Genomic DNA, 20,099 nt, shown 5'->3' with positions numbered 1-20,099 from the left:
GTTTCCTCCCACAGTCTGAAAGGCGTGCTGGTTAGGTGCATTGGCCATGCTAAATCCTCCCTCAGTGTATCTGAACAGGCACGGAATGTGGCGACTAGGGGATTTTCACAGTAACTTCATTGCAGCATTAAGTCTACTTGTGACACTAATAAATAAACTTTAAACTTTGTGTTCCCCACAGGTTTGACCTGGAACTTCAGCTTTACATCGTACATATTAATAACTTGAATAAAGAAATAGAACATTGCATATTCACGTTTGTAGGTGACACAAAGGTGGGAGGCACAGTAAGTGGTATAGATGGGAGCAAGAGGTTATAAAGAGACACGACTACAGCAGTTTTAGTATGGGAAAGTGATAAAAGCTTGGGCATGGGTCTCCAATGTAATGAGGGATTTGCAGCCAGTGGGGAACGATCAGCTACAATTTTCTGTTATATCTGTAGGATGGAACTTCCAGAGAGAATTCCTTTAATCCAGCATAAGAGAGAATATTACGAGAGTAAAAATCACACCTTAAGGGGTGAACAATGCATTTGGCGGTAGAATCAGACACAACCCTTGTGGAAACAGAATGTTGCCATGTACTTATAAGTGTTGCTATTATCCAGGACACTAACCGTCATATTTGGCCAAGACCACCTGGACATCAGCATAAGCTTGTAACTCCAGAAGAGCTTCTAATAAATTTTCATGTATATTCAGCATACTAAGCAGCGGAAACTCTTTCATCAACTGTAAAAGAAAGAAAAAACACTTAGTTTATCCATTTTATTGCTCATTATTTAACATGAGGTCTTGGAAGTACACAACCAAAACTTTTGTTTAATGAGGCGGCAAAGTGGCACAGCCTCATAGCTCCAAGGACCTGGGTTCGATTCCCAGCTTGGGTCACTGTCTGTGCGGAGTTTGCACGTTCTCCCCATGTCTGCGTGGGTTTCCTCCGGGTGCTCCGGTTTCCTCCCACAGTCCGAAAGACATGTTAGTTGGGTACATTGGCCACGCTAAATTGCCCCTTAGTGTGTCCCGGGATGCAATAGTTGAGAGGGATTAGCAGGGTAAATATGTGGGATGATAGGGATAGAGCCAGGGTGGATTGTTATCAGTGCAGACTTGATGGGGTCAAACGGCCTCCTTCTGCACTGTAGGATTTCTACAATTATGCCATTTCTACTTTCATATTTTTTGCTTCTGTACTGAGCAATAATATTTAGAGTTTTAAAAATCTCAGAACCACCGACAGGAAATTCTGAGGATCAGTGAAAAAACGCTTCCTCATTCTCGTTCCACATAAGGGGCACATGTAATGAAAGCAGAATCTGAGCACTCTTAACTTAACATGCACAAAACTACATAAACAACCAGCATGAAAAAAATTAACCAAGAATTAAGATCATAAGTTAACTCTTTTGTTCACTGATGGCATGACTTGTTTAAGTGGTGAACTGGAGGACAGGACCTCCTCTGGAGGACAGCATTTCCTCAGCCTCTGACAAGTCTTAAATCCATGACCTTCAACTGAGATAATATTTTTTTTATTCATTCATGGAACCTGGGCATCACTGGCCGGGCCAGCATTTATTGCCCATCCCTAGTTGCCAGAGGGCAGTTGAAAGTCAACCACATTGCTGTGGATCTGGAGTCACATGTAGGCCAGGCCAGGTAAGGACGGCAGATTTCCTTCCCTAAAGGATATCAGTAAACCAGATGGGTTTTTCTGACAATCGACAATGGTTTCGTGATCATCAGTAGATTCTTAATTCCAGATTTTTTTAAAAAAACTTTTATTATTGAATTCAAATTCCACCATCTGCTGTGGCGGGATTCGAACCTGGGTCCCCAGAAATTAGCTGAGTTTCTGGATTAATAGTCTAGCGATAATACCAATAGGCTATCGCCTCCCCTAACCTGACATTATCTAAATAGAATTCAGAGTATGGTTAATGGTTATAGGTGGGAGGAAATAATTAAGTCAAAGTGTAAAGATGAAGAATATTCCCCAGCTCCGTCTGGTGAAGTTCACCTGTTGTCCTGTTACTCACGTCTCTCATCAGTTTTACTGCTTCCCTTATTCTTCCCAGTTTTCTCGCACACATTGCAAGCCTTCGTTTTATATAAACTAATACATTTGTGTCTCGCCCTGCCAAGAGAAAATGGATTCCGTTGAAATTCAAACCATTCTCAAGAGAATAGGTGTTAGAAGATTCCTGTCAAGTGCTCACGTGAAAAATCAACTTCAGTACTCGCGACGTCACAACTGAACCACATTTCCATTTTTAAATTATCATCCTTTTTTCAAATTCCTCGATGGCCCTGGAGGTTCCCAATCTCTGCAACCTCCGCCAGTCCGACAACCCTTTGAGCTCTCTGCGCTCCTCCAATGCTGGAATCCTGCACAACCCTGATTTCCATCCTTCCACCAATGGTAGCCGTGACCTCAGTTGCAAGACCAAATTAATCTATTTGGTTGGACTGTCTGTTTCAGTTGCCTGGGCTCTGGAATTCTCTCCCCAGCCTTCTTCACTTCTCTTTTATGACAGCACTTTGAAGAGGAGTTACTGTTGCGCTGTTGGCAAACTCAGCAGTCAAATTGCACACAGTAAACTCCCTCAAATATATAATTATACTTAAACTCCCTCATAAACTAACTCTAAATCTGTTTTTGGAGTCTAGATGGGGAATAAACATTCACCAGGACATCTTTGAAACTGTGGAATAGGTTATTTTATATTACAAAAGAGCAAACTTGGGGCTCGGCTTAATATTTTATTCTCGAGACAGTAACCTCAACAGTGCTGCACTGGGAGTGCAGAGCAGGATTATATACTCAGCTGCTGGAGTGGAAACTAATCCCACAATCTTCTGACTCAGAAAATCATGCTACCAATGATCCAAGACTAAAACTGCTGTATGCAAACAGACAAAGCAATCAAGTAGGCGAATTTGGTTTTGCATTTTGTTTGAGTAAGTTTGGTTCATGGGTTATGCCCCATGGTTTATACCTGCCCCAAGTCTTTAATTGATTCAAAGAAAGATTTTACTGTTTGTATACCACCTGATATCTTAAAATTTTTTAATACGTCTCAGACCATAAGCTTTACCTCACCACTGTGCCACCATGGGTGGCACAGTGGCACAGTGGTTAGCACTGCTGCCTCACAGCGCCAGGGACCCGGGTTCGATTCTCGGCTTGAGTCACTATCTGTGTGGAGTTTGCACATTCTCCCCGTGTCAGCGTGAGTTTCCTCCGGGTGCTCCGGTTTCCTCCCACACTCCAAAAATGTGCAGGTTAGGCGGATTGGCTATGCTAAATTGCCCCTTAGTGTCTGGGGAATTAGCTAGGGTAAAAGCATGGGGCTACAGGGAAAGGACCTGGGTGGGGTTGTGGTCGGTGCAGACTCGATGGGCCAAATAACCTCCTGCTGCAATGTAGGGATTCTATGATAATGCTCTCTCTCAGACTTGGCAACTTGCCCAAGTGACCATTTCTCACACGCAAGCCCAGACAATGAGTGGCCACAGACTGTTCAACACTGAACAGTCACAACCAAGGTCAACTGCACCCATATAAGCAGGGGTCACTGGATAGCATCCAGCAGCAGAAACCCCTGGCTGACTTCCCCCATCCCCACCCTTCCCCTCCCCAACCCCAAAGGCTGAAGCTAGGTGTAGGTAGCCACATGACATGAGAAGGGCTGGCACTATCTAAAATAAGCTAAGCTGATTAGGGATCATTAACGAAATTAAAAAGATAAAGATTTCCACTTATATAGCAGCCTTCACAAAGTGATTTACAGCCAATGAAATTCTTTCGATGTGCAGTCGCTGATGTGTTGCAGGAAACGTGGCAGCCTATTTGCTCCGCAAACAGAAATGTGATAATGATAATGTGATAAATTATTTTTTTAAATGACTTGGTTGACAAATAAATATTGTCGAAGGCACTGGACAAATTTCCCTGCCCTTTTTCAAATTGTGCTGTGGGATCTTTTATTTCCACTCCAGCGGCTGAGTATATAATCCTGCTCTGCACTCCCAGTGCAGCACTGTTGAGGTTACTGTCTCGAGAATAAAATATTAAGCCGAGCCCCAAGTGTGCCATTTTGTAATATAAAATAACCTATTCCACAGTTTCAGAGATGTTCCGGTGAATGTTTATTCCCCATCGAGACTCCAAAACAGATTTAAAGTTAATTTATGAGGGAGTTTAAGTATTATTTTATATTTGAGGGAGTTTACTGTGTGCAGTTTGGCTGCCCAGGGCAGACAGGACTCTGATTTAACACCTTGCCTGAAAACCAAAAGATACCATCTGAAATTATAATCTCACTTTCCGATCCGCCGGTTTCCCCACCTTTTACCTCTTGTCCAATAAGATCAAGTGTATTTCTTTGATAAATGCTAACTCCTGTAAGCTTGTCACAGACCCCCCACATGCTTGTTATTATGCCCCAAGGGTTGTGCAGTTTTCCCTTAATGCTTTCAACACAATGGTACATCAATATTCGAGTCACAGCCAGGCAACTTACTATGCTGTGCTTCCTGCTGCGTGCTATGGTGCTGAAGCTGTTGGCTCCTTCTGTAGCATACCTCGCCTGCTTTCAGCGCCTGTTTAAACAGCTTCTCAGCTTCAAGAATTGTGGTGGTCTCCTCCTCAGCTAAAAGAACATATGCCGTGGCACACCTAAGATCACGAAGAAAACCAGATGTTAGGGGTTTACCGTGCATTTGCTCCAGCTGGCAAGCTGTGCAGCAGGCATGCTAGTACTCTGCTACTACTTTTTAAACTATTATTTTTACTTTTAAACTGTTGTATCTTTGTAACTGACCTGTGTTGGACTCTGGTGAGAAATGGGTGACTGCAGACACCATGGTGTCTCCTTATGTTGTTCTGCAGAATATCATTGGAGGGATTTAAAGGTACAATCCAAAAGTCAAACTCCCATTAATATTCCCTCCATTAGTTTGATCAGCTTTCCAAGTCCCACCCCCTCTCACTTAAGACCACAGTTGTGCCCCTGAAGAAAACAAGCCACCTTTCACTGGAATCATAAAAAGATGCAGCACAAAAGGCGACCATTTGTTTTGTTCATTCATGGGACATGGGCGTCGCCGGCTGGCCAGCATTTATTGTCCACCCCTAGTTACCCAGGGGCAGTTGAGAGTCAACCACATTGCTGTGGCTCTGGAATCACATGTAGGCCAGACCAGGTAAGGGGGGCAGATTTCCTTCCCTAAAGGACATTAGTGAACCAGATGGGTTTTTCCGACGATCGACAATGGTTTCATGGTCATCAGTAGATTCTTAATTCCAGGTTTTTTTTAATATAGAATTCAAATTCCACCATCTGCCGTGGCGGGATTTGAACCCGGCTCCCCAGAACAGTAGCTGAGTTGCTGGATTAATAGTCTAGCGATAATACCACTAGGCCATCTGTATCTAGCCAATGCATAATACCCTGAATTAATAAAGCAAAATGTGTTTTCAGCTTTGTGAGGTTAGCAGAGTGAGTAAACTGGAGCATGGAGCACCACAATATCTCCACTGATGTCAAATCATTGTTGCGACTGAATGAAATCACATTCTTCCTGCTCTGCTTACCACTCGGCCATCCCATCAGCTCTGTGCTGACTCTTAGAAAGATCGGTCCGATTAAATCCACTCCCCTCCCTGCTCTTTTCCCAAAGCCTTGCCATTTTTTCCCCCTTTCTAATTCCCTTAAGTTTAAAGTTCATTTATTTATTTGTGTCACAAGTAGGCTTGCATCAACACTGCAATGAAGTTACTGTGAAAATCGCCTAGTTGCCACGCTCCGGTGCCTGTTTGGGTACACTGAGGGAGAATTTAGCACGGCCAATCCCTTGACAAAGTTGTTACTGAACCATTAACTTTCCTCATCCGCTAAAAATTGGACCTCTTTAAAAAAAAATTAATCTATCATGATAGCCAATGACCAGTTCACCTCTTATACACAGTTTACGGTATCTGAAAGCAAGGAGCACAATATTGTAAATTACAAATAGATTTTCTAGTTAGGAAATGCTAGGATAATATGCCACGGCACAAATGCAGTACTTTAAGAGCAAACTTCAGAAATGAGACAAAAACATTGACATTCCCAGGGGCACTAAGTTTTTATTTTAAAAATACATTCACAGCCAGTGAGCTCCTCGAGAAGCTGGTGGTGAGATGTGGTGAAGGTACTCCCACAGTGCTGTTAGGGACACAGTTACAGGATTTTAACCCAGTGACAATGAAAGAATGATGAATATATTTCCAAGTCAGGATGGTTGTGACTTTGGAGGGGCACTAAGAGGCGGCAGAGCACCCGCTTTCCTGGTCCTTCTAAATGCTGGAGGGCACAGGTCTGGTGCTTGTGAAGACGCCCGGGTGATTTGTTGCTGTGCATTAGAGAGTATACACTGCAGCCATGTTACGCAAGGAATAGAGGAAGCATATGGGCAGTACGGTGACACAGTGGTTAGCACTGCTGTCTCACAGCGCAAGGGACCCCAGTTCGATTCCCGACTTGGATCACTGCCTGTGTGGAGTTTGCACATTCTCCCCGTGTCTGTGTAGGTTAACTCCGGGTGCTCCGGTTTCCTCCCGCAGTCCAAAGATGTGCAGGTTAGGTGGATTGGTCATGCTAAATTACCCCTTAGTGTCAGGGGGACTAGCTAGGGTAAATACATGGGGTTATGGGAATAGGGCCTGGGTGGGATTGTGGTCTGTGCAGACTCGATGGGCTGAATGGCCTCCTTCTGTACTGTAGAGATTCTATATGTTAAAGTTTACAGAGAGTTCGCCTTAAAGTCCCACAAATAGTCATGGATAAGACAATTGGCGCTCCTTGGTATGAAACATTCATAGAATCGTAGAATCTACAGTGCAGGAGGCCATTTGGCCCATCGAGGCTGCACCGACAGCAATCCCACCCAGGTCTTGTCCTAACCCCATAACCCCACATATTTACCCTCCTAATCCCCCTGACACTAAGGGGCAATTTATCATGGCCAATCAACCTAACCCGCACATATTTGGACTGTGGGAGGAAACTGGAGCACGGAGGAAACCCACGCAGACACGGGGAGAATGTGCAAACTCCACAGTCACCCGAGGCTGGAATTGAACCTCGGTCCCCGGCGCTGTGAGGCAGCAATGCTAATCGCTGTGCCACCGTTCCTTTAATCCAGAGCAGATAGTGATCCCATGTCCCTAAACACAAGAGCATTTTAGATTTTAATCAATGGGTAAATCTCAGCATTGCATAAGAAAGCTTTTCCAGCTAAATACTACAGATTGATAGTAATTGCAATTTAATTACTAATGTCAATCCTACAGCTGACTCAAACCTGTCCTTTTCAGTTACCCACAATAAAACACATTCATTTCATTCTCTGAGAGACAAGCCCTAGACACCGAATTAAATTTTTCACCAGTCCCAACCTGCAGAAAGCTTGCTCTCTGCACCTGTTTGTCAAATTAGACCAAACACTAAATACAATTTCACAAATGGATGAAATTGGATATCATATTGAAGATTTGCTGCAGTGATAGTCAGATGGGCTGGGAAACTGACAGGCTGGTCAAAAACAATGCACACGTATATATTATATATAATATTTATAGAGTGCCTTTAACATCCCAAGGTACTTTGTACAAGGTCCTCTAGCCACTATTCCATTAAACACCCACAGGCATTTTCAGCACGGGGTTAGATACAGAATAAATCTCCCTCTACACTGTCCCTATCAAACACTCCCAGGACAGGTACAGCACGGGGTTAGATACAGAGTAAAGCACCCTCTACACTGTCCCCATCAAACACTCCCAGGACAGGTACAGCACAGGGTTAGATACAGAGTAAAGCTCCCTCTACACTGTCCCCATCAAACACTCCCAGGACAGGTACAGCACGGGGTTAGATACAGAATAAATCTCCCTCTACACTGTCCCCATCAAACACTCCCAGGACAGGTACAGCACGGAGTTAGATACAGAATAAATCTCCCTCTACACTGTCCCCATCAAACACTCCCAGGGTACTGTGCATTCGTTAGATACAGAATGAAACGCCTTCAAAATTATTTTTCTTTCGATTGCAGAGAAACCTCAGCACCAACTGAAGTCAGTTCAAGTGTTTGTTAGTGATAAGCATGGGTCGAGTTGAGTTGGTCTTGCAGAGAGGCAGCACAAATATGAGGGGTCAAATGGCCTCTTTCGCTGCTATAACTATTCTCTGATTCGTTTCTAAATTAAATTCGTTGAATTCAATGGGTCTTGATATTGCAGTTCTTCAGCCCTCACCAATCATAGAGTCATAGAGGTTTACAGCATGGAAATAGGCCCTTCGGCCCAACCTGTCCATGCCGCCCAGTTTTTAACCATTAAGCTAGTCCCAATTGCCCGCGTTTGGCCCCTATCCCTCTATACCCATTGTACCCATGTAACTGTCTAAACACTTTTAAAAAGACAAAATTGTACCCGCCTCTACTACTACCTCTGTCAGCTTGTTCCAGACACTCACCACCCTCTGTGTGAAAAAAAATTGCCTTTTGTATTTGTATTTTGTCTTTCTCCCCTCTCACCTTAAACCTATGCCCTCTGGTTTTAGACTCCCCTCCCTTTGGGAAAAGATGTGACTATCTAACTGATCTATGCTCCTCATTATTTTATAAACCGCTATAAGATCACCCCTCAGTCTCCTACGCTATCAAAGCAGATTTTTTTTAACCTCCCCCTTGTTTGTCCTAAGTCTCTCCCTTCCTTCCCCAAAGAGATTCTTGGTGAATTACACTGCACGGATACTCCCAAACCTCTCTGCCTCTTCAGCAAAATAACCTCTGCCACGTGAATGCTGCCGTTGGTACAGCTGAGTGGGACACTGACCCGCTTTCTAGCAGCAGGGACTAAGATAGTGATCAGAAATAAAAAGTTTGACTGATTCCTCCCATATCCATCTCACCAACCCATCCTAAACAAAAGGACCAACTTTAACACCCCTATGGATGAAGGCCTGTACATGTTAGAACACATGGAGTGTAATTAAGTTGCTACTTCAAAAAGGGAAGGATTGAGCAGACATACTCAACAAGTATTACAGAGATATTTGGCATCCAAGGAGGCTACGTGACCCGTCGAACCTGTGCTGGCTCTCTGAAAGAACTACCAATGTGTCCCATTACCCTCTTCTCTCGCACAGCCCAACAAATCTTTCCTTTCGATTAGCGATCCTTTCAATCATCTTAAAAACATCCAACTTGGAAACATTTCGTTCATGAAGAGAATCCCAGCAAAGCCAGCAATAATTTATGATAATGTAATCAAGAAATCAATACACTTTCATGCTTTAATACCTAGGAACTAAATACACTCTGTACTATTCAAAACATTCACATTAAAACTCTTCTGAATGACAGGTAAGCAGGAGGCAAAGCACCCAAAGACATTGGTCAACCAATGAGCCTGTCAGAAACATTCAGACTGATGTAGTGGAGCGAGTGCGAGATCTGCAGTACAGAACATACTCATTATTTAATTCCAAAGCCTGATACGCTGCCTTCATTCTAGCCTGAGCGTTCCTCTCCCGCCAGGCCTTCTGCATCACTGTTAAGAGAACAAAAAGAAATAAAAATATAAGTGACAGCAGGTGTTTATATCTGACATATACCAGTACAGCAGCAGAAATGCTGCTCTGAAAAGTCACGCCATTTAAGCCTACATTTAGCTCGAAGGCCATTAAAGTTCTCCAGCTATAAAGAATGGCAGATGTGTTGTAACATGCACATGTGCTGTCCAACAGACTCGAGTGTAATGCGAACGTTAAACGCAGCAATAAAAATCAGTGCTGCTGTGCCAAAGCCTTTCGTGTTCCAACAAACAACCTCACGGTGCTAGGTCATGGTTTAAGTCCACAATTCTGCATGTGGTACTGTGAAAATTTCAACTAAAATGCCAGCCTAATGCTTCCTCGAACAGAAGCATGGCAGGGGTGGAAACAGAACGAACATGTGCCAGCTCTTCCATCAGCTCCACTGTCTCTTTCACGGTTACTAACCGGTTACTGCCCGTGCAGCAATGAGCATTTTAAACCAGGATGCTCCCCAACTCCAATCCCTAGTTTGTGCTGAATCTATCAACCTCAGTGAGGCAGCAGGACACGTATAATGAACTGGCTTCAGTGAATCTTGTCAAATTGCTGCTTCTGATTTTGCCCTCTCTACGATTCTGCGCGTGCATGCATCCCAGTCATGTTCGGTCTTTAGGTGAAGCTTGGGTGATAATTTGGCCAGGAGTGCAAACGTGATTGAGCAATCATTTTAATGCCGAACCTTGACTATTTTATTTGTATTCCTACGGCCACATTGATGATACGGCCGTGTCTAAATAAATTAGCCACACTGTACTTACAATCTACAAGGTGGCCTAGCGAGTGACCCCACCAGCAGGAAGGTACAATTACATTGTGACACGTCGACAGTTTCCATTATAAATTAAGACAGATGAATTTGTAATGGAATAAAGTTAACAGGATGTGAAGGCAAATGCAAGCTTTATAATATATTAGGGATGTAACCACCATATTAATTTTAGTTCTGTTTTCATTCTTCAATGATTTTGGTGATTATCCCTCCAACTCTCTCAAAACTCTGCTCTCCTCAATTTCTGTCTTTTTGCACACTCTCCAGTTCCTTCACCCCATCGTGAGCAACCGTGTCTTTAGCCTTCCAGCCCTAGAATTCCCCTCTTAAATCTGTCCTTCTTTAAGACGTTGTTTAAACCCAATCTCTTTCACCAAGCTATAAAGAACGGCAGATGTGTTATAACATACACATGTACTGTCCAACAGACTCGAGTGTAACGACCTGTCCCAACGTCTGCCTTTTTGGCTTGGTGTCAATTTCTGTCCAATAATGCGCCTTGAAACACATTGTAAAGTGTTATATAAATACAAGGTCTTGTTGTTGTGTCTCTCCAATCTCTGTTCATAATTCAGACCCATGACAACTGATCTTTCCTGCGCCCCAGCACCTGAATAGCTTTAATTTTTTGGTGATCCAAAGTGGATGCAGTATTCAAGATATAATATGACCAAAGCAGCATGGAGTTTGATTGGTACCTGCTCTGAATTATATTTCACCGTTTCGTCCATTTGTTCAATGTTCTACGGCTACGTTGATTGCAACTCTGTTTCGACATGTTTACTGTTAAGTTTACCAAGGTTCCTAGGTCTCATTCAGTTTTGTTCTTAGTTATTTTAGCGCCATTCAACCTATTTTTCCTTCCTATGTGCAATACATTTGTTGGTATTGAATTTAATCTGTCATTATTCAAACTGACGTAGAGTTGCCGGCGTTGGACTGGGGTGGGCACAGTAAGTAGTCTCATAATACCAGGTTAAAATCCAACAGGTTTATTTGGTAGCACAAGCTTTCAGAGGGGCTTTAACCTGGTGCTGTGAGACTACATACTATTATTCGTCCCAATGGTACATTTTCTCCAACCCGTAATGTCTCAAAATGTGTAAATTAGAGAGGTTAGCAGGGTAAATAAGTGGGGTTACGGGGATAGGGGTAGGGTGGGATTGTGGTCGGTGCAGGCTCAATGGGCCAAATGGCCTCCTTCTGCACTGTAGGGATTCTATGATTCTAACTCGCCCTACTTTCTGAGCTACCTCTTCTGATTCCATTGCCGTGTTAAGTTTTCAACCATCTGCAAGTTGGCCACTTTACACTGAGCTTCGGAATACAGGTTGCTTATGTAAATCAGAAACAGGGGTTGCACTCAGGTCTTGAGCGCCGAGGAGCCCCCCTTGCTCTGTCATAACGCCTCCAGCAGAGACCCCCCATGTTAGCACTTCTTCCTCGAGTCAGATGGTGATGGATTCAAGTCTCTGGTCCACATACTTCAGCGCAGTCTCTGGGCTGATACTTCATGGATTAAGGTAGTATTGCACTGTTGGAGGTTCCATTTTTTGGATGAGGAATGAAACTAAGGTGCTGTCAGTAAGGTATGATCAGGTAAATGTAAAACAAAATCCCATGGCAGTACTCAAAGAAAATTTGGGGAGTTCTGGCCAACACTAATCCCTCAGACAATATGACTAAAATACCCTAAGTATCTACCACAGTGCTGTTTTTGCTGTGTGCAAATTAGTTCTGCTGCCCGACATTATAACAGTAACTATGTTTCATGAGCTGTAAATTGGTTTGGGAAGTTCAGAGATTATGAAATATGTTATAGGCAGCACGGCGGCGCAGTAGTTAGCACTGCTGCCTCACAGCACCAGGGACCCGGGTTCGATTCCCAGCTTGGGTCACTGTCTGTGTGGAGTTTGCACCTTCTCCCCGTGTCTGCGTGGGTTTCCTCCAGGTTACTCCGATTTCCTCCCACATTCTGAAAGACGTGCTGGTTTGGTGCATTGACCCGAACAGGTGCCAGAGTGTGGCGACCAGGGGAATTTCACAGTAACTTCATTGCAGTGTTAATGTAAACCTTACTTGTGACTAATAAAGAAACTTTTAACTATACAAGCAAGTTCTTTCTTTGCTCTTTGCAGATCAAAATCTGCCCAGACACATAGAACGCCTGAAATCATTAAGACTATTGCACACTGGTCACTTCAACTGCTCTGCTGGGTAGGACAAAGGGCTTAAGCTACAATACAACATCCCTGTGATAAAAGCACATTGGGCCTGAGAATTCGGGTTCATTTAACAATTTCCACATAGCGAGGTCTGATCTCAAATGGGACACGACGAGGGGCCCATAACAAAGTCGGCTGTGGTAAAGTCACGCGATATTAACATTTTTCCTTTCTTTGCAGGTGCAGCCCGATTTGCATTTCCTATATTTTCTGCTTTCTCATTCTGGCATTCCCTCACACAGTTGAGAAATGGGAAATGACAAAATACGGCCGGCCTGAAACACGAACAGTATGAAAATAAGCATACAAAATTCAGACAAGTAATAACCAAGGCAAGTGCATGTGTACCCCAGTCTCAAATATAGCCCGTGTAACGTCCAGGTCAGCTCCAGAGACACAGCTACTTCTGAGGAAACTCAAGCTTTGTCTCGTTCTAGTTTTCTCCCCCATCGCTCCAGAATTGACTCACTGCAAATGATGCGTTTGAGACCAGAAATGCCTTCTTCATGTGAGCACTTGGACAATGAGCATCAGCAGGCTCCTGCAGAAGGAAGGCATCACTGCAAAACTCGATCATGCCCTCTCCCCTACTATCCATGTTTTTGAGTTCACCAGTAGGAATTGCTGGAAAGTGGCCAGAAACAGGAATAAATCCTTACTGATTTTCAACTCCCTGACCCAGGGGTCACTGAGGCTTTGTGCAGTACCAAACGCTAATGCAAGAGGCATTATAGAACCCCTACAGTGCAGAGGGAGGCCAGTCGGCCCGTCGAGTCTGCGCCAACTCTCCAGCAGAGCATCTTACCCAGGCCCCATCTCAGTAACCCTGCATATAAACCCCAATTTGTATAGCAAGCAAGAAACAATACTTTTCACTGTATGATAACACATGTGACAATAATAAATCAAATCAAAACATTCCCCCTAATCTACACATCTTGGGACACTAAGGGCAATTTAGCATCATCAATCCACTTAACCAGCAGGTCTTCCAGACTGTGGGAGAAACCGGAGCACCTGGAGGAAACCCACGCAAACATGGGGAGAACGTACAAACTCCGTACAGTCACCCAAGGCTGGAATTGAAACTGGGTCCCTGGCACTGAGGCTGCAGTGCTAACCACTGTGCCACCATGCCGCCTGTAGAAAATAAATAATGCATTGCATGGATTTTTGCTGCATGAGGCAAGACAACAATTTTTCAGCTGGCAGGTCATTTGATGGTCTAATCCATTATTAATTAAATGCAGTCTTCACTATACACTGGAAAAAGACTCAGTGAGCACAATGCTGGAAGGCAGGCAGGCTGAAGTGCATTGTGCAGAAAATGGTTTAAAAGTTAAAGATATAAACAAAATGAATGTCAAACAGAAAGTCAAAAAAAGGGATATAAATTTCACTCCACCTCGTAAAGTGGATGAACTAAACTTCACGTTAAACTGGAAAAAGAGCAGCACAAAGCTCACATATTTCCCCCAGGGTGAACAAGTGATCCAGTTTGACACATTATCTCCCAAATAGTGATAACTAACACCATGCTCCTGGTTAGAACGTGGGATGAAAAACAATTTTTATATAATAAAGGAATGGGCCAAACCCTTCAAAATTTCATCTGGTAGTTCCAGTAAAACTTAAATACACTCAGTCATAAGGCTTCAGTGAACTGAGTATAATTGCAATGGGGATGTTAACAAAAGAATGCAATAACAAGTTAATCCAACAGGAACCAAGTCTGGTAATTACATACCTGAAAGCCTTGGTAATCGCCATAAAAGTGCCTGTGCATTGTAATACCCTAAGAGTACTTTTATACTGTAGCTATCTGAGATCAGCAGTCAGAGAATCTGACTCGCAATCAAATTCTCATGCGAAAAGCATGCCTGCACAGGTGTGCAGAGCAGGTTTTGCATCAATTAAGCTTTTAGAGCCTTTAAAAATGCCAAGAACTCGGGGGGGTCATGTGACGTGAGCGCGGGAATAGTCATGTCTCTGCGAGCTTTGGCGCTGCTCGATTTTTAATCCTTTTTCTATCCTGATGCACGGCTCACAGTCGCTTCATCCTGTTGTGTAAATTCCATGCTATGCCCTTGGAATGTATTGACGACAGGATGTTGAGGAGTGTCAGGAAAACCTTCGATAAAGAGGAACAGTCAGAGGCACCTGGGGCAGAGTTGGGCCGCAGCACGGTGACTGACCTGACTGGGGAGCAGGCTCTGGGCCCGGTGCTCTCAAAGCTGTTGCAGGAGTTGACTGCAAACATTATCAAAGTTCTAGGTGACACACTCGGTGTTTTGACACAGAACATTAATGCTCACTTGGATGAACTGCAGAGTACCAACAAGAGGTTCAGTGAGGCGGGCGGGGGGGTAGAATCCTCAATGTCGAAAGCGTTGCTTCTTCGGTGGAGGCTTTTCTGAAATCGTTAGAGAATCGGCTGCAGGATATGTCAGATATCCTGATAATCTGGAAATTCGGGGCTGGAGGAAGAATATCCGTGTGATTGGTTTTCCGCAGGGAGCTGAAGGCAGGCTCCCAGTTAAATGTTTTGAAAGCTGGCTGCCACATTCCTCATAACCTCAATACAAAGGCAGGTGGATCAAGCTCAAAGGGGCGCATCATGTACTATCCTCGTGACAGCCTATTATCAACGTTTCCAGAGCTTCAGGGGTCACCAGGGAGGCTGCCAGGTGGAACTTGGCTCTATGATGGGACAAAAGTCTCTTTCTTCCAGGACTTCTCAGCAGGAATGCAGCAAAAATACAAAGGCTTTGATGTGGGTCAGAAAGTGCTTGCAGGTTTTTGGAATTCAGTGGGCTCTGCAGCACCCTGCTGTCCTGAGGGTCACCCTCAAATGGTCCGTTAGGATGTCCGATAATACTGCTGAGGCTTTGGCTTTTTTAGAATCCATGAAAGGCAACGATTTGGAATTGCGATCCGCAGCTCCTCGTTAGTCCTGGACTGCACCCCCTGTAATTATTTCCTTGTGTTGATCCTGTACTGAGCTTTTTCATATCGTGGAGATGCCCGCGTTGGACTGGGGTGGGCACAGTAAGAAGTCTCACAACACCAGGTTAAAGTCCGACAGGTTTATTTGATAGCACAAGCTTTTTGTCTCACCTGAAGAAGGAGCGACACTCCGAAAGCTCGTGCTACCAAATAAACCTGTTGGACTTTAACCTGGTGTTGTGAGACTTGCAACAGCTTTGAATGCTCCGATCGCTGAGGAGGAGGTAGTCTCTGCCATAAAGGAACTTCAGTTTGGAAAGGCACCCAGGCCTGATGGTTCTGGCTGTGAGTTCTACAAGGAATCCAAGGGCTTGTTATTAGACCCATTAATTGGTATGTATAATCACTCATTTGGCGTAGGTTTGCTGCTGCAGTCACTCCGTGAGGCGAATATTTCCTTAATGCTGAAACGGAGCAAGAATCCTGAGCAGTGTACTTCTCACAGACCCGTTTCCTGCATGTTGATTTGGAAGTGTTGTCTAAGGTTTTGGCGATGCAGCTGAAGGGAATCCTTCCTGTGATTATCCAGGGTGATCAGACTGGCTTTATTAAGGGTCAGAAGTCATGCAATAATGTTAGGAGATTGCTGAATATTACTCAAGTCTTCTAAAAGCATGCTTTGAATGGGTTAGTGATCTCCCTAGATGCCGAAAAGGCCTTCGATTGGATAGAATAGAATTATTTGTTCAATAGGGCGCATACGTTTGGGTTAGGAGGACATTTTGTGGATTCAAGTACTCTATACGAACCCAATGTCGACGGTCCTTACAAATAGTTATTGATCAAAGGATCTTGGCCTTGAGAGAGGAACTAGGCCGGGATGTCTGCTATCCCCCCCTCCCCCCCCCGTTTTGTTTGCTTTAGCTATTGAACCTTTGACTGAGGCCATTAGACATGACCCCATGGTTTATGGGTTGTCCAGTGGAGGAGATAGGCAGTACAAAATTTCACTTTATGCCGATGAAGTGCTGTTTGTCTCCAAGCCGAACATCTCTGAGCCTGCTATTATTGATGCGGTAGTGAGATTTGGTCCTTTTTTGGGTTATAAGGTTCATTTTGCGAAATCAGAGGCAATGCTCCTGGGGAGATCAGGGGTGGACCCCCTCCTTCTTCACGATTGAGATCAATAGGTTTCCTAGGCTACTTCATCATCTGCAAATGCAAGCTATCCAGTTGTCCGCTAAGGTAATTGAAGAAATTTATGGGTCGTTTAGTTCTTTTGTTTGGAAGAAGAAGAAGCCTCATTTAAAATTAGCTAAGCTGCAGTTGCCTGGAACTGAAGGAAGGCTAGGATGACAAATATTGAGAAGTACCAGTTAGCCTCCCACCTGAGATCAATTTGTGAATAGGGGAGGCCCCTTCTCCATATGACTTGTCCTTGCACTCCTTGCAGTCACTTTTATTTCTGAGGGATCCTAAAATGGTCTTAGGTAAATGTGACAATCCTACTGTTATCAACACACTGGCTTGGAGGATGGTCCGTGGGCTAGAGGGGAGATCTAATTTAGCTTTGCTCCCTTTCTCCAATTTGAGGTAGTCCAGGTCTTATAGACTATGGTTTTGATATCTGGAAGCACAGAGGTTTCTGCAGACTAGGGGACGTGTTTGACCGCGCAACCCTGTTACCTTTGAGCACCTGTATCAATGGTTTGATATTCCGAGATACCCCTTTTTTTAAAAGAAGATATTTGCAATTTAGAGACTTGGTCCTTAATCAGACAACTCTTCTTTTTGATGCTAAGATGGAAAAAATCCTGCCATCTGTGGAGCCCAGGCATTTAGTTATTCAATTTTACAACATTCTATGCTCTAAATCTGGTCGTAATACATTGGACACGCTGTGGTCTTGAGAGAGAGACAGACCCCGCAGTAAATACCAATGAGGAGGCACGGGGTGATATTTGGGAATGTGCTAATGAAATTTCAGTTTGCAATAGAACAAAAGACACCCAGCTTAAGATATTACTCTATCTGCATATTACTCTAAGCCTGCGGCACAAGTTTGACCCCGCCATACCCTCGTGCCAGAAGTGCAGGGCGATTGTGGGGGGGATTACCTGCATTGTTTCTGATCCTGTGTCAAGATTAAAGCCTATTGGTTTAACGTTCTTAAAGAGCTTGAGGGGATCTTTGATATGGCCTTAAAGTTCCATTCCTTGCATCTGTGGCTGGGTCTTCCAGACAATAAGGCTGTACAATATCCTAACATTTGCAGCACAGAAGAGTATGCTTTGCTCACGGATTAGTGATAAGCCTCCTTCAATTCGTAATTAGCATAAAACCATTCTGGAATGTATACCAGTGGAATTCTTGACTTGTCTACTTCGAGCTAAATCGGAAACATTCGGATAAGTTTGGGACCCTTAACTTCAATTCTGGGCTCCACATTGTCTAGCTTACTCCTGCAAGGTTTTCCAGAAGTTCTGTGGCTCTATCGTGGTTATTGGCTGTGCACTGCTGAGCCAATTATGGCTGTATCCTGTTATCCTGATGGCTGTATCCTGTTATCCTGATATCCTCCCCATCCGTCAATATATCCTTTTGTTATTTGTATGGTGGGAGGCGTTGGATACAATGAATAATCCGAACCAACTGTCTTGGTAATTTTTTCCCCCACTCTTCCTACTTGTATTTGTTTGAAAATTGTCCTATTGTGCTGTGCCAATCTTTTGAAAGGTTGTGGCATTTTATGAAAATGAAAAATCTTTAAAAGAATTTTTTTTTTAAAAACCCGGACTCTGAAAAATGCTGAAATGACAAACAGTGGCAAACCTCGGCCAATTGCTTCTTCACAAAAAAGTACATCCGTTTTGTTAAATCACAAAGAACATGTTTCACTGTGGCAATATAAACCCATTCAAAATTCCCAATGGAATTTCCCCACCACTCTGCGAACTCACCAGCATCTGCAGGTCTTACACTATCTGTGTCACATGTAAAAAACGTTTGATGATCCTGTGCTGACAGGTTCATGTCATAATATGTCAGGGGCTCTCTTCCTGTGACCCACGTGTACCTGCAGAAAAGTAGAAAAAAAAATGAGGTTACTAAACAACATCTGACGTTGATGGGGCTTCAGTCAGAAAAGCTGCGCCCAGGTGTCATTTATGCATCTGACTGAAGCCCAAAGACATTAGAGGACTCCTTTTGTTCAAAAGAAACATGAGTATCCAAAATAAAATCTGTTTGGACAAACACCAAATTTTATCAAGCGGTTAGTAACGACAGGGGAGGTGATGACGTAGTGGTATCGTCACTGGACTAGTAATCAGAGACCCAGGATAATTCCCTGGGAACTTGGGTTCTAGTCCTATCATGGCAGGTGGTGAAATCTGTAATTCCAAATTTTAGTTGAATTTAAGTCTAATGAAATCATGTCAGCTGTTGTAAAACGCTATTTGGTTCTCTAACGTCCTTTAGGACAGGATATCTGCCATCCTTGCCCGATCTAACCCGCATGTGACTCAAAACGCACTGCAATGTGATTGATTCCGGAATGCCCACTGTTCAAGGACAATTAGGGGTGGGCAATAAATGCTGGCTCAACCAGCGATGCCCACTGAATTTAAAAAACACCAAGTAAGGGGTACTTGTCAACACACAGCACCAGATTTACCATCGTCTTGAGGTCACCGCAAATTCTTATAGAACCATCCAGTTTCACGACAGGCTCTTTGCAAGTTTCTCTAGTTCTATTTCTACTTTTGGATTAATTTCATATGACATGGTTCTTGCCTTTAAGGATTTAGGGGTGCCATCAGTTTTGATCTCGAGTCTTGCTTTGACTCCAGTCATGGACCCGAAAGGGTTCTCAAACACCTTCCTATACTTCCCAGAAGTTTTTGTAGCTTGTTCTTGGCATCAACCAATTGGTTAACTGCTCCCCAGTTAAGCGTGATTTTGTTTACTCATGCTATTCCAAAGAGTACAGGAAAATTTCCTATTACTATGTGCAGTGGCAATTCTGCTGATTGGCCATTAACTTCTACTTGAACCATGACATATCCCTTCAGTGGGAAAACCTCCTCGGTATAAATTCACAGAATACTACAGTGCGGAAGAGGCCCTTGGCCCATCGAGTCTGCACCGATGCATGAAATGCCCTGAGCTGCCCATCTAATCCCATTTGCCAGCACTTGGCCCATAGTTTTAAATGTTACGGCATGCCAAGTAATCATCCAGGTACTTTTTAAAGGATGTGAGGCATCCCACCTCCACCACCCTCCCAGGTAGTGCATTCCAGAGCGTCACCACCCTCTGAGTAAAAAGGTTTTTCCTCAAATCCCCCCTAAACCTTCCACCCCTCACTTTTAACTTGTGTCCCCTCGTAACTGACCCTCCAGCTTAAGAGGAACAGCTGCTCCCTATCGACCCTGTCCATGCCCCTCATAATCTTGAGCACCTCAATCAGGTCGCCCCTCAGTCTTCTCTGCTCCAACGAAAACAA

General features: G+C 43.9%; 1 protein-coding gene across 6 annotated transcripts in view; it reads right to left on the bottom strand.

Moving 5' to 3' along the window:
- Positions 1-20,099, bottom strand: part of LOC144511765 (suppressor of tumorigenicity 7 protein homolog) — a 164,142-nt gene that overhangs the window by 86,637 nt on the left and 57,406 nt on the right. For all 6 annotated transcript variants that reach the window (XM_078242023.1, XM_078242022.1, XM_078242021.1 and 3 more), the window contains exons 5-9: positions 18,553-18,668; positions 9,528-9,606; positions 4,529-4,683; positions 2,042-2,139; positions 620-734 (exon numbers count right to left, since the gene is read on the bottom strand). In XM_078242023.1, coding sequence (XP_078098149.1) covers positions 620-734; positions 2,042-2,139; positions 4,529-4,683; positions 9,528-9,606; positions 18,553-18,668 — 563 coding nt within the window. The remainder of the gene's footprint in view (positions 1-619; positions 735-2,041; positions 2,140-4,528; positions 4,684-9,527; positions 9,607-18,552; positions 18,669-20,099) is intronic.

This window comes from Mustelus asterias, chromosome 25 (genome assembly GCF_964213995.1).
Source record: "Mustelus asterias chromosome 25, sMusAst1.hap1.1, whole genome shotgun sequence".
Lineage (NCBI taxonomy): Eukaryota > Metazoa > Chordata > Chondrichthyes > Carcharhiniformes > Triakidae > Mustelus > Mustelus asterias.
This window is presented reverse-complemented; position numbering and strand designations above follow the sequence as displayed.